This window comes from Glandiceps talaboti, chromosome 23 (genome assembly GCF_964340395.1).
Source record: "Glandiceps talaboti chromosome 23, keGlaTala1.1, whole genome shotgun sequence".
Classification (NCBI taxonomy): Eukaryota; Metazoa; Hemichordata; class Enteropneusta; family Spengelidae; genus Glandiceps; species Glandiceps talaboti.
In genome coordinates, this window is record NC_135571.1 from 10596440 (window position 1) to 10611509 (window position 15070).

At 34.6% G+C, this 15070-nt stretch overlaps 1 protein-coding gene across 1 annotated transcript in view; it reads right to left on the minus strand.

Annotated features, from left to right (window-relative positions):
* Positions 1–14684, minus strand: part of LOC144452582 (solute carrier family 28 member 3-like) — a 32860-nt gene extending 18176 nt beyond the window's left edge. Inside the window, exon 1 of the mRNA XM_078143701.1 lies at positions 14402–14684. Coding sequence (XP_077999827.1) covers positions 14402–14566 — 165 coding nt within the window. The 5' untranslated portion in view covers positions 14567–14684. The remainder of the gene's footprint in view (positions 1–14401) is intronic.
* Positions 14685–15070: the final 386 nt, after the last annotated feature.

Sequence of the window (15070 nt, forward strand, 5' to 3'; positions counted from 1 at the left end):
AAAGCACTGTAGAGTTATGTCACTTTATAATATAGAAGCAGTTCAATGGGTGCTATAAGTGTAGACAACAAGACAAGGAGAAAGGACAAAGCTACACCTTCCATGGTCTGTGGTACTATTGTGAATACAGTTTGTATCAAGAGTAACACATTGGAAAAATCTACCGGAGTTCCCTAGTCATTTTACTAGGATTCCCTACCAGTGTGTTTGTTAAGGTTGGTAAGTAGGTAAAATCTACCCGAGTTCCCAGTCATTTTAACTGGGTTCCCTACTAGTGTGTTTGTTAAGGGTGGTAAGTAGGTAAAATCCAACCGAGTTCCCAGTCATTTTACCAGGGTTCCCTACCAGTGTGTTTGTTAAGGGTAGTAAGTAGGTAAAATCTACCTGAGTTCTCCAGTTATTTTACCTGGGTTCCCTACTAGTGTGTTTGTTAAGGGTGGTAAGTAGGTAAAATCTACCCGAGTTCCCAGTCATTTTACCTGGGTTCCCTACTAGTGTGTTTGTTAAGGGTGGTAAGTAGGTAAAATCTACTTGAGTTCTCCAGTTATTTTACCAGTGTTCTAAATCAACATTATAGTACATTGTACAGAAAGTCTTGTAAGTTTCGCCAGATTTTTCCTTCTTCTGTTACTATGGTTCCCCTACCTTCATAAAAAACATTGAAAATATTGCTGCATAGTTTGACCACAGTTGTTATCAAAAGTCTGATAAAACCAGAAAACCTCACAAAACCAACAACTTTCAAGGTATGTGGCTTTTATGATGACCAGTCCAGGGGTCAAGGCATTGTAACAAATAAATAAATAAAGGTATTTTGATCCGTTATTTGCAACAACGCCTTTAAATTTTCTACGCCCTGTACAACCACCTGTTGAACACAAAAGTTAAATCAATCTTACTTTTAAATCGTGTTTAGACATGATAATGGTGGCATCACACAAACTCGGTATCAATAATCGACAGAAGGAAACCTCTAACAGTGTCAAGGTGCTAAAAAGTCTACAAAACTTTAAAACGTAATAAAACTGTCTATTAAATTTATCCCGTAACCGTAACAGTAACAGTTAGAAGATTAAGTGAAAGGTGAAATACTTTCTCTGTCGGCAGTTTATCAACAAATTTATACAATGTCAATATATACTGTCCTTGGTAAACTATCCTCTTTGTTTGCTTTTGAAAGTGAACGGAGAAAAACATCACTTGAAAAACGCAAGATTTTCTCCTATCTAACATGTTTACATTGAGACTGTTTGCCAAGGTCATGAGTATGGTGTGAACCTTGTAAATACAAAACAACTTGTCGGGAGTGGCAATGAAAAAAAAACTTGGAAATAAAACTTACAGGTACCGCCACTATTTCATCTGTCGTGTCTACACCAGGATTGGTTATACCTGATGTATTCCTGTGTTGTGGTTGCTGAACCATTTCAACATCATCTTTTCTGTTAGAAGCCATAGCGTCACAGTAAAATTGCTCTTACAAAAAACCAACAGAAAGCCCTACCAGCTGAAGTAGCACGAACAAACTGATCAACAATGAATTCACAATAGGGTGGCTGGATTTAAAACTGTCATTTGCATATCAATTGCTGACCTCTGACCTCAACTTATTTGCATAAAGTAAAAGCACACAGTATTCAAATAGGAAAGGAAGACAAAGGCATCACATCATGTCACTAAAAAACATAACAATGGGTCCACCATTTTGTAGTACACAAAAAAAAACTATGAACTTGGTTTCCAAGTTATTATTGGGTATAACGTTGTTCACAAATATGTGTACATTTCACAAATTTCTTGTGTTGCTTTCTATGTTGTACTCTACCTAAGGTAGTCTTGTTAGCATTTAACACTGTCATGGTTTACTTTTGATGAGGAGGGAAATAAAAAACAAACAAAAATAATATAATTATGGGATATCTATTCAAAAACTCATAGGTCAAAAACCTCTTTTTAACCCTTAAATTGGTATAACATTTGTTGAAAGGGGTAAAAAAGTTACATATCAGGGCTTGAAATTAACTTTTTTCTTTTTTAGTCCTAGTGGGCTACCAGTTTCAGAAATTGCTAGCCCAAGGATTGTGACCTGTAGTCCCATATTCCTGAACTGAAAACAGATTTCCTCTATTGGAAATATTTGTATTAAAATACTTTCATGTCCATAAATCTTCCATCCTCATCACATAATCAGTGGTAACCTGAGTGGGCTATCACCTGCAAACTATAGTAGAATTATGAATTTTTTGTGTGTGTTTTCAGTTTGAAGTGCATTGACATAGCAAAACAAATGATGAAATATACTTCTTGTGAAATCTGTATTTGAAGCCCTACTCCCACCCCACCCTACCCCCAAATACAGATAAGGAACCTCCCAAAATATAGGTATTAAGAGTGATATTTTTATGGTTTTTTTTTACACTGATGTATTTTAACTTTTGAATTTCACATAAAGGAATGGGAAACAGATTTCAGTTCCTTTTTTTTTATTTTGAGACATTTTTAGTGAACATTTTTGAGTACACTGCGATTTACAATAACCTCAACATACATGGGAAATGTAGACCATGTACTACAGCGCCCTCATACTACACAGTAACACTGTTTGACTTTTCTTTTCCCCACTTAGAATATTACAGCGCCCTCATGGTCAACAACTTGAAATACTTTCTTTTTTTATACAACTACATTTGTAATTATACTATAGCGTTTACCTAGCTAGCAACACACGCCTCTACATTGCTCTATTTCTGAAGAAGGCGTTCTGTGTAAAGCCAAAATGTTGAATTAAAGATACTTCTTAATCCTATATGAAAACTCATGTCTTGTTCATTATTAAACTTGTTACTTTCCTCAAGACTTGGCTTTTCACAGTGTGTACATCACTCTGTAGTTGGACTGGTCTTAGCTCCATATCATAAACACAACAAAATAGTAATAAGTTGAAACCATGATTCATTGGAGAGTTGATTTTAGGGTATAGACCCAAAACTCAATTTGATTGAATTTTTTGTACCATACTATATATGTATCGGTACACAAATGTGTTTAACCACAGGTGATTCATGACTGTTCAGGGTGGACAACATTAAAGTGGCAATATGGATATTGATTTACAAACAAGGACTTGGTATACGTTGTTTCACATTGATTTCTCAAGTAGGAAGCCATGATAAAATTACCTTTTAAATTAAAAATCCAAAATAAATACCCAATCCTCATCCATATACTGCAGCCAGTTTAAACTTTAAGAATATACCACTGTATCTAACAAAACAGTTGTGCTAAAAAACCAAACAGTTTTAAAAAACCAAAACAGTTTTAAAAAAAGCAAATTTTTAAAAAATGCAAACAGTTTTAAAAAAACAAAACAGTTTTGTTACAGCTAGTGCAGCTTTTGGGTACATGTAATCAGTTAGTGATCTCCTCAACTGATTCCGATGAAATCCGACATGTCACGAAAGCATATCATTGACCTATATATCACATGACCTTGAGTGATAAAGGAGGTAGGGGTAAAGGTATGTATATGTGTATATAGGTTGGTATTAGCCAGCAGTGCCACACCAGCAGTGCCACGCCACACCACACACTAATTAATCACTCTCAGTATCTGTCAGTGACAGTACGTGTATTTTGACTCGTATGCAAATACTGGTAACCTTAGCAACGAATGGAGTGGTTTATTTCATTTGTAGAAAAGATTACTGTTATAGAAGTGTAGTTGATAAAATTTATTAAGAGTATACTTTTTTGGATAAAATAAATAAATGTGTTTCCATGGCAACAGAAAATAAGGAAGGTAAGTCATGATTTGATTTGATTTTACCTTTTCAATTGTTTTTATTTTTGAAAACTACTGCTTCGACCCCAAAAACATACAAAATGTCGGTCAGAATACTCTGTTCTGTGATAGTTTGATGAAATATTTACAGACATGACTGGGGAAAGAAAACAGACATACATGAAGGTCAAGAATACAAAGAATTCCTTATCTTTTTGTTTTAAATGTTTCAAAAATGTTGAGGTCAGAGAATTAAACTGAGGTTGGTCGTGTTATCGGAAACTGGCATAAATGATAAAGAAGGGTTCTTGCTAGAAAACTTGCACTTAGTCAATTAATACGAGTACATGTATCATATATACATGTATTAGACATGGCTTTGTGAAAAATTGTATACAGGTAAAATCTTAGTCTGTAAGGTATGCAGTGACGGTGCGCCCTCACACATCGGTAAACCCAGTGAGAGAAGGCCAATGAGGGCAGACGACACAACATATCTTACAGTTAGTAAACTATGTGAATGTCAGGTTCCCCATGGCATAATATAGTTAGGACACAGATCAAATGACTAAAGAACACATCCAATACAGTGTATCAACTCATTTAACTAGAGATCTTAGCAATATGGCTAAAGAACACATCACACAAAAATTCAAGTTGGGAACTCCAGTAAAATGACTGGGGAACTCCGGTACATTTTAAATCTTTACTAACCAAATCAAAACAAAACAAAAGCAAGTATTTCACAAGATGACTCCGTGAGCAGTAACACCCTCTATAGTTGCTGGTTGAAGATCTAGAAGGGAAATTTTTTGGCTATTTTTGTTATCAAGGGTCTGAAATAGTTTCATGAGGGTACTTAAAACAAAAACAACAGTTTAGTACACGTATTGTATTTTTTGTACCTTGATGAGGCTTGACGCAACAACATCACCAAATTCAAATATTACAATTCAATCACTTGAATAAATTTTTTTTTGCTTCTTTTTAACTCATCATCAATAAATCTTTTACCAAAACTCATCTTATTAATTGGAATTGTATGATTAAAATAAACATTTGAAAACAATTAATCACCTCTGTTTCAAACAGCGTAATGCATAACGTCAAAATCTAGACATATTTTTGTGTCATATGTTACAGCTGCTACCATTAATCCCAACTAACAGCTATATTTACTTGTGTACTTTGCAAAAAAAAGTGCTAAATCAGTATTTTTTGAATACATCTTTACCTTAATTTATCAGATTTCCTAAAATCATGGAAAAACTTTAGCAAAAAAGGCTTGAAACTATGATAACAGTTTGAAACAATTTGTTAAAAAACAACCCATCCTAATTAAAGTAGCTTTTCTTGTTTTTTTTTGTCTGCAAAATTAATTGAAAACATTGCAAAGGACTGTGTGTGAATAGGACCAGATTTCAAAGTGTATGCGTTTTACTATTTTTGTAAAAACTTTGCTAGTTAAGAATTTTGAACTGATTTTTTGATAAAACTAAAGCTATATATATATTATCTGTATCATTATTCCAATATTTTGCCACTCCCTAACGTATATAGGTCAAAACAAGAACTTTAAATTCCAATGTAAACTTGGTAGTTTTAATTCTTTTACGACGTGGCTGTATCCATAGTAACAACATCATTTACAAACATGCTAAATAGAGTTGGCAAAATGCCATAAATAGTATGAAAGGCAAAAATCAATGTGGCATGTAGCCATAATATTTCATCCACAAAAATTTCATAAAACATAATAGCTAAACTTATTGATTTTGAAATTTTTTTTCCCCTTCTATTTGTGATATTTGTGTTTACCAACATGGACACTTTTAACAAGATTTTGAGATGTACAACACAAAGATTTATAAAATAATGAAAGTTTTATATGTTCAAAATTACCACAATTTTAGTTTACATTTCAAACATTTTACATGTATATCATGTATGTATGTATGTATGTATGTATGTATGTATGTATGTATGTATGTATGTATGTATGTATGTATGTATGTATGTATGTATGTATGTATGTATATCATGTATGTATGTATGTATGTATGTATGTATGTATGTATGTATGTATGCATGTATGTATGTATGTATCATTGTATGTATGTATGTATGTATGTATGTATGTATGTATGTATGTATGTATGTATGTATGTATGTATGTATGTATGTATGTATGTATGTATGTATGTATCATTGTATGTATGTATGTATGTATGTATGTATGTATGTATGTAAAGAATGCTACTACACATATGTACAAAAAACTATGACATGTATGTTATACGTTCTGTACGTGTTTATAGACCTGAATGTGGTTTTTTAGCACAAAATGCCAATGGCATGACAACTATAAAACTGACTGTTTGCACGTAGAACGTTTCAGCTGGTGCATTTTGTACATGTGTATTTACTTTATGCTTAGTTATTTGGTATGACAAATGATCAGTCAACATTCCTGTGGTGTGTGGTGCATGTGAAACATCATTGTTAGAAATCAATAGTGGTTTCATTTATTTGGAGAACTGAATGGAATAGAAATAAGAGACATGACAGAGAGAGAGAGAGAGAGAGAGAGAGAGAGAGAGAGAGAGAGAGAGCACAAAAGAGAGAAAGAGAGAGAGGTAAAGAGAAAGGGAGAGAGCAAGAGAGAGAGAAAGAGAAAGAAAAAGAGAAAGAAAGAGAGTGAAAGAGAGAGAGAGAGAAAGAGAGAGAATGGGGCAAGAGAATAAAAGAAAAACCAAGATTGACAAAAGGAGAAACAAATACAGAAAGAATTCTGCCAAGAGTGATACTAAAAGAGTCAGTGATAGATGAAGTCTTTCACCACTTTATTTATAACTAACCATCCAACATTCATATTTACTTTGATGTACAAATAACATTTCCTGGAAAAATGCACAAGTATTTGAGACCATTAACGTTATCTTAAAACACTGGATGTGACAAGTCATAAAATATGACTCCAAATCAATGTAGTCTTACGGCTATTTGTATCTATAATCTGTCTGTCTAAAGACGTCAATTCACTGTGATGTCATAACTTGTTTATTACAGCAATGTAGTTGATTCCATCCTACGCAAAAGTCTATTACGTGACTAGCATTGGTAATTAACCAAATTAATGCAATTTCCGGAACTACAGTAATCAACACGATCTTTGCCTGTATTACTATTGGCTGACAGTCACTTTACTGTGGGTATTTTGATCAACTCTAAGTGTGTTATAGACAGCAATTGAGTTATATGTAGTTGTTTGAATTATAAATCGGATGAACTAAAAATAAATCTCAAACCATAAAAAATGTCTGGGATATGTACACTTTTCTTTACACTTGTCTTTTTATGGTAGTATGCCGTCACATACTGTAATTAATCTGTGATTGCTTACAGGTAACGGAGAATTCAAGCTTTCAAAATAATATCTTAGAAAATTTTATGACACTTTGGAAATAGTTAGGAATTGCCACTGTGCAAACTGTTCACTTGGCTACATTTGTAAACCTGACTACCAAGCATAGAAGTAACATTTGAGTCTTGCTTTCCATGTAACAAAGAATATCATGGTTTCCAGGCCACGCAATCTCAGAATAAACTGAAACTTTTAAAAACAAATCAACAGATTTACTGACTCAAACAAAGAGTTAGTTCATGATTTTTTAATATTATACACACAGTAGTACCACTGTAATAAAAAAAATAGTCAATTGACTTTCCGCTGTAAAAATATTTTATGTTCCAAAGTATCTACCAGGTTTTCCTACAACTAAAATATTATATATTTACACACGCTGTAATTTATTAGAATGTTTGTCCAAAAAATTCCAAATCCTCTCAGTTGAGATCTGGTGCTCTGAAGGAGGCATACTAACGATATTATACACGTATGCGAGTTATGGTAAGAGTGATTTATGTATACCCAGATTAAATTCTGGCTGAACAAATAAATGCTATTCTTAAATTTCAGAATATTTCCACCAAAATTCTACCTAGAAATTGGCTCTTCAAGAAACACTATCAGATAGTCCGTCAAGTCTACAGGTAGGCTACAGTTAGGAGAGCTGAAATAGTGTAGTAGTGTTAGTCCTTCAAGAGTACAGGTAGGCTACAGTTAGGATAGCTGAAATAGTGTAGTAGTGTTAGTCCTTCAAGACTACAGGTAGACTGCAGTTAGGATAGCTGAAATAGTGTAGTAGTGTTAGTCCTTCAAGTCTACAGGTAGGCTACAGTTAGGATAGCTGAAATAGTGTAGTAGTGTTAGTCCTTCAAGTCTACAAGTAGGCTACAGTTTGGATAGCTGAAATAGTGTAGTAGTGTTAGTCCTTCAAGTCTACAGGTAGGCTACAGTTAGGATAACAGAAACAGTGTAGTAGTGTTAGTCCTTCAAGTCTACAGGTAGGCTACAGTTAGGATAGCTGAAATAGTGTAGTAGTGTTAGTACTTCAAGTCTACAGGTAGGCTACAGTTAGGATAGCTGAAATAGTGTAGTAGTGTTAGTCCTTCAAGACTACAGGTAGGCTACAGTTAGGATAACAGAAATAGTGTAGTAGTGTTAGTACTTCAAGTCTACAGGTAGGCTACAGTTAGGATAGTTGAAATAGTGTAGTAGTGTTAGTCCTTCAAGACTACAGGTAGGTAGTCTGGGTGCCCACTGTGGTACTAACCCTACATGTGTAGGATCTATGGTTTGACCACAACACTAAACATTACATATTAACTTTTGCTCTTTAGTTTCCTGTCCGGCATTGGGTCAATGACCCCAATGAATCATCCTTTGTTACTGTCACGCTCACATTACCAACACATGACATTGTGATTATTTCAAATAAACAATGTAAACACATAACATATTGATCTCCAGGGATTAGTCAATAAACCCCATACAAATTGTGTTTTAAGGTATGCAAGTAACAATTCTGAAGTTAACAACCTCACTTTTGATTAAACATGTAGCTGGTTTCTAAGAATTGTTTTTCTTAAAGTTGCAAATAGAACATTTTTTGGAAATATTATGTTAGTTATAATGACTGACTCATAATACAATACAACCAGAACAGTATTATTGCATCACCTGTTGGTAAACATATTTGTGTAGCAGTACACATGATAATATGGGATGTACAATAAATCCCATCAAATTCATTTATGGGTCCGTACCCACAAATCAGCAACGCCAACGAATCACAATATAAACTTATTACTACATGTACATGTAGATAAAACAGACCCCAAATTGACATGTATAATCTCTAATTATTGGTATTTTGACAATTTTCAGTGAATACATTTTTGGTTTGTCCGGATGCTAACATGGTCTACTCTCTAAACCATGGAGTAAAACATATATTTGTCTGAGATGCTCAGAAATTTCATTGTTAAAAGTAGATTTTCAACATACTGTGTATTCTATTACAGCCATTTTTTGAGTCAGTTTAAAGGGACAGAAGCTGAGTTCATGTTTGGGGGATAATTTTTTCTGCATATTACATACTGGTGATCATTGCAATACAGTACATGTAGCTGGCCTTCTTTTACTAACAGACTGGCCTTCTAAGTTTGTCCTTAGATTACTTTCAACTACATATATGTGTGCATACTTGCACTTCAAGTACAAATATCTTTACCCTTCTGAAGTACTTTGATGATGTAAAATTCCTTGAATTCTAAGGAAATCCACTTAATGGTATAAAATTCCTTGAATTGAAAGGAAATTGAGTGGATGGTAGGATATTAAGTTGAATATGAACTTGATCAGTCCTACGAGGTTGTTGCTTAGAACTCATGCTGTCCTGACCTAGAAAAGGAAATATACCTTTAAGTGTCCTCAGTTCGAATTTCAAGCCATATGACATTGTGCACTTAGGCGTAAAAAAAAAATTGTGTGGTTCCGATTACATTCAATTTTAAAATAGGTGGGGTAGGTAGATTTTTTTATTTTATTTTATTATATTTATTTTTCATGTGTGAGTGTTTAGTTCAGGTTTTCCATTGTTTTCTACATGGTCTCTGTGTTGTTTATTTCTTCCTATCAGATGTACAGCCATTACAGATTGGAAGAATAATTTTATATTATCTTTTTAAGTTGATGTCAGTTTACACTATTTCTTGTGAGACTTCATGATTTTCACAATTTTATTAGTATTTTTCTCGAATACAAAAAAAAAGTTTAGGGTCGGTGTGAAAAACTAGGTGGGGTTGGGTAACTGGAACCAAACAACTATTTTTGTTTGGCCTCATATGTACGGACGAGAAAGTGTGTACTTTAGGTAATGCATATCAACTGGGATCCAATGCACTTTCTGTTCAAACTTCGTCATACATAATTCATCATACGTAATATACCTTGCATAAAAATCTGAGACCTAGACAAGAACCCGGTTTTTTCCTTTCAGTTTCAAAATACTACTAGCTGGGAATAAATTCAACTTTTGACATTTATGCCCTGAATTTTAAGTTCCCGCAAGATTTTCAAAAAATTTCTGATAAAATTCATTTGATGCAATTATTGAAGCTATATACAATATAGTCTAAAGGCTATCCATTGGGTTTGAATCTTAAGACGTCTTGAGATAACTTGATACACGCTGGCATCCAGACTATAATTGTACAGCTCAGTTGTGTATACACGACATCACTTCGATGTGAATGAACATTTAAAACAAGGCAGTGAAACTTCACGTAATCATAGAAAGCGTGGGTTATGTATGTTCAATTGACGGTCAAATTAGAACATTTCTGATCTCAAGATAATAAATCGAAGACGTTCAACTCTTAAACATTTCAAGATAGTTACTGATTGACGTCACAAGAAACTGACGTCACAAGAAATTGACGTCGTATAGTCCAAATCAACATAATTGAATTTACTGACACAGAACATTCCTGGCTTGTCTTTTCAAAATAAAGTGGCTTGCATTTCCTGGATTACTGCTACAAATACAGATACATGATGTACATACAAGGAAGTTGCTAGACACCCAGATAGTATTTCAGGTCAGAGTTTAAGCCAGTCGTGATTGAGGAACTGATTTACTGGTCGATGAACACGTATCTGTCTGTATCAGGCAAATGGTGAATTTCAAAGTCAATCGCTGTTATAAATAACCATATTTCAATAACTAAGGGGTCTGGAAGTGGGTGTTTCTACATGTATGCCATCAATTGATGTAGCGTTGTCATGTACTACAACTCTGTCACTCGCATACACATACATTATGGGCTTAGTGTCCCCCTGACTGTTCACAACCACTGCCTCCCTCCTCCTCCTCATTTCACACAAAACAAACACAATTGTGGGTGTTTTTTTTTAATTCTTCAAATTAAAAAGTGGAAAACGCCCAAAGACTTGAGGTCTAGGTTCCGCCATCAGGAAATAGTCTGTGTTGGGGTGACACAGTCTTCCAGGAAATAGAGGAAGATGTTGGCCTTGTGATCAGTCAAGCCAAGCCATGTATGGTCAACATGTGTATGGTGTTTCAAGGCTGTCTTACTGTGAAATGTATTCTGGATGCCAACTGTGGTCTAACTGGTCTGTGAGTGAAGGTATAAATTGTAACGATACTGTATAGGAACTTGACTATGTGAAATGAGGTGATATGTGTACTTTTCAACAGAACTATACATTCATGCATACTACATTTACCAACAAGCACCGACATTTATCAAAGTAACACACACATTTTTCTTAGTTGTTTATTTTGGCGTTAGCATCTATTAGTCATAAGTATCTTATCAAGATGAATTTCTGTTTTTTCCTTCTGACACAGGAAGATGTGGTTTTTGAACTTAAATAAAAGATAGGGATTCCTAGAAACAGTCTAACATTTACAAGTGTCATGACGATCAAAGAATTGATGTCAGAGTAAGATATTAAAATGTAAAATAATCTAGGTAAGGTTTTTAAATTTTATGATTTCAAAATGTAAATTCACCACTATGAATATCTTAACAACATTAACTTTAAAAGGTAAAGTTTAGGATTTCAACAGTAAGTTACACAAAATACTTCAACTTGACTGCTGTTCTCGATTAATTTACAAAAGTTATAACACACACCCAGTTCAAAGTTTTTAGCATTGGGCTTTCGATCTGTCTTGGTCAAGAGTCCTCACCAGGATCACAAATTCCATACTTCTATGTCTTCGATTGGTTTAATTATTTTGTAAGGAATGTAGTAAAACTATTGTTAGAACCACCACCTACATGTAGTAATAGATAAGTGTTCTAGATTCTCTCACCTGTCCTCAGGAACATCGCTAAAAGGGCTATTTTGTATGTACTGATATCTACAGCATAACTGTTGTTGTCATGCTACTGCGACTAGTGTTACTTCAATGTCCCGAGCATCGCAGTAACACGTCAGCAAATGATTAGCCCTATGTAATCAATGAGGGCCCACAGTACAATTATGTAGTAGATATCGATACATAAATAACAGCCGTTTTAGAAATGTGATGCGATGCGATGAGGACTGTGATAGTCTAGTTAATGTATATGTGAGTATGAGTGGGTGGGCTAAAAATGTTAGATGTAAAAATTTATATATTATAAGCTAGTTATATTAGTAACACAGGTATCACAGGCTCTTTACAATGCAATAACTACACTATGTATCGAAAGGGAACCACTTTAGACTCGATCACTGGATAGCTTTTTATTATATTTTTAAAACCAAATGTCTATGAATAGTTTTCATTTCTTATTTTCACTGTTGTCTCTTAAACAGACATCATAAACGGTAAAACTGCAGGCCTCTTTTACGGCACTGTCCAAAATGTAATTTTTGCGAAAACAGAAATATGTGCTCTGACTTGCTCTGAGTTGTAATTTCATATTTTAAAAGAATCCATTTCTAGAGCTTGCATTATCTCAATTTTTATTCATCATTGTGAGAATACTACAAAAATACAAAAATAAAAAAAGGTTTATTCTTGTAAAAACCTGACTAAATATTAAATAGACAGGAAATATTATATAAGCATACACAAAATTACAAAGGAATTATTTTATTTTATTATTAATGCAATTTTTCATTCACTACCACCACCACTATATTGTGATACATGATAATACAAGTGAAACATGTTTTGCAGTGAAACGATAGTATACTGCGACTAGCTTGCATTTTAATAGGGTATCCTGAAATAGTTACGAATCGGTACTCTTCGAAACAATCCACATCAGACAAGTCTGACTTCTAATATTACAATGCACAATGCAACTTGCAAGTTCATATTTCCCCATTTTACAATATGGCTGTTCTGTTTGTTATTCGCCAATCTCTCTGGCTCTATGTGGGTCATTAGAAAATTGTACAGTCAATATTTCGTACACCTTGGCCAGTACACACTTTTATGTTAACTGAGACCACTAAAGAAGTGGTCTGAGGTTCTACTCATTGGACTTATATATGACAGTTTGTATGTTGTGACGGACTGGTTATATGGAGCCGTGTTGATCAATATTGTATCCCTAAGTACAGTTATATTCATAGTAACCATGGCATGAGTACCACGTGGACTCAAAGATTGCCACAATCACCCAGTATATTTACAAGAATACCGGTCCTCGTGACAATGGTGTTACTCGTTTCGACAGAAAGTGATCGATCGTCTGACGAAGATGTACATAAATAAATTCTGGATTATTTTATTGAGAAAACACACGAGAGAAAGTGAAAAAAGGCCGGTGAGCTGAGTGAGTGAGTGTGTGTGTGTGTGTTACGTGCATGCAATGACGTTAGGTCACATCGTACTCTCACAGTCTCAGTAAAAAGTCATCCAGCAACGGAAGTCTGATAAATTCATCCATACTGCACGTTTTTTTCTAACTTGTCTGATTAAGAATTCACAGAAGCACACACTGTTTTTTGTCAAATCCACGCAATTCGTACTACATATCCATTTAGTGACGTAGTAGTACATGGCCGGATTTCACCAGTTCTGTACTACGCGATCAATTTCCATCGATCTAAAACGCCAAGTGTTTCTGATTACATCAAATGGTTTTATTGTATACTTACGCACATTTTGAGGTCTCTGAATAAACCTATTTTTAAATTTTATATGAAATAACAAATTGCATTTTTTTTAAATATATATTTCGGTACAGTTGGTACCAGACCGCATGGTTCCTACTCATAGAGTCATACAGGCTTGGCACTGTGCCACCATCAATGTCATGATCCCGTATCACTGCACGACGTGGTAAAACATTTTTAATAACTATACGCTTTCCTTCTATATTAACGGGAATAATTTGATACATAAACTTTCTCCAGGGAGCTGAAATGTCTGCTAAATATATACCACTGCTAAAAGTTGGACTGACATTGACTTTACAATATTTTTTGTACCGAACGTGAATGTAAACAAAGAAACGTTAAATACGCGCGTAATATAGTATTTTGGCGCGGTTCAATGGCGCGCCAATTTTTACGACTGGTATCATACCGTGTTGTTGAAATAAATACAGCGAAAAATACATATGGCAAATTAGAGACATCCCATGAAATGTACATTTCCACGTGCGATCATGAAGAATTAAAAATTTGTGATTGGTAGTTATCTTAGTATTGTTAGAGGCAGATGTGAGAAATTTTCCACTCACCAGAATACGAGTGACCGGCTTTTTGATCATTGGAGTAAGTTCGACGACACAATTAACACCATCGACGGAATAGCGGCCGGAATCAGGACTGCCATGCATATTAGCGAAATCATCTGGCGTGTCTTCGGCAGACAGATGTTTCTTTCTTTGGGGTGTTGTTTCCATGATGTATTCGTTATCAGGAACAGACCAGACGTGATGACAGCCTCTTTGGTAGAAGAACAGTTGTGAATGTTATGGTCGTGAAGTATGCAGTTCGCGGTACTGAGGAGGACGCAAGCGCTGAGGCATTACCATATCAATCACGTGAATAATTGAGTTTAATTGATTGGTTAAAATACGTCACATGATACACCTACGTCGATATTTCATTCATGCGGCCAAGCGGGAAGAGGTTATCTAATCACATTAGGGACAGCGCCCACTTTTTCGCCCAATCCAAGCAAAGCACTTGGCGCCAAATTTTGAACCTTGAGGCAGCTGTCGCTAGGTTGTACACAATGGAAACAAAGGACACAGAGCGAAAGTGTGAACTATAAATAGAAGAATGCTAATCAATATAATTAGTGCAAATTCACAGATGCAATCTGTACAGAAAACTCCATGATTTTTGTCTAAATTATGACATGACAATGTACTATTTTAAATTCACAAATTTTCAATATGTAT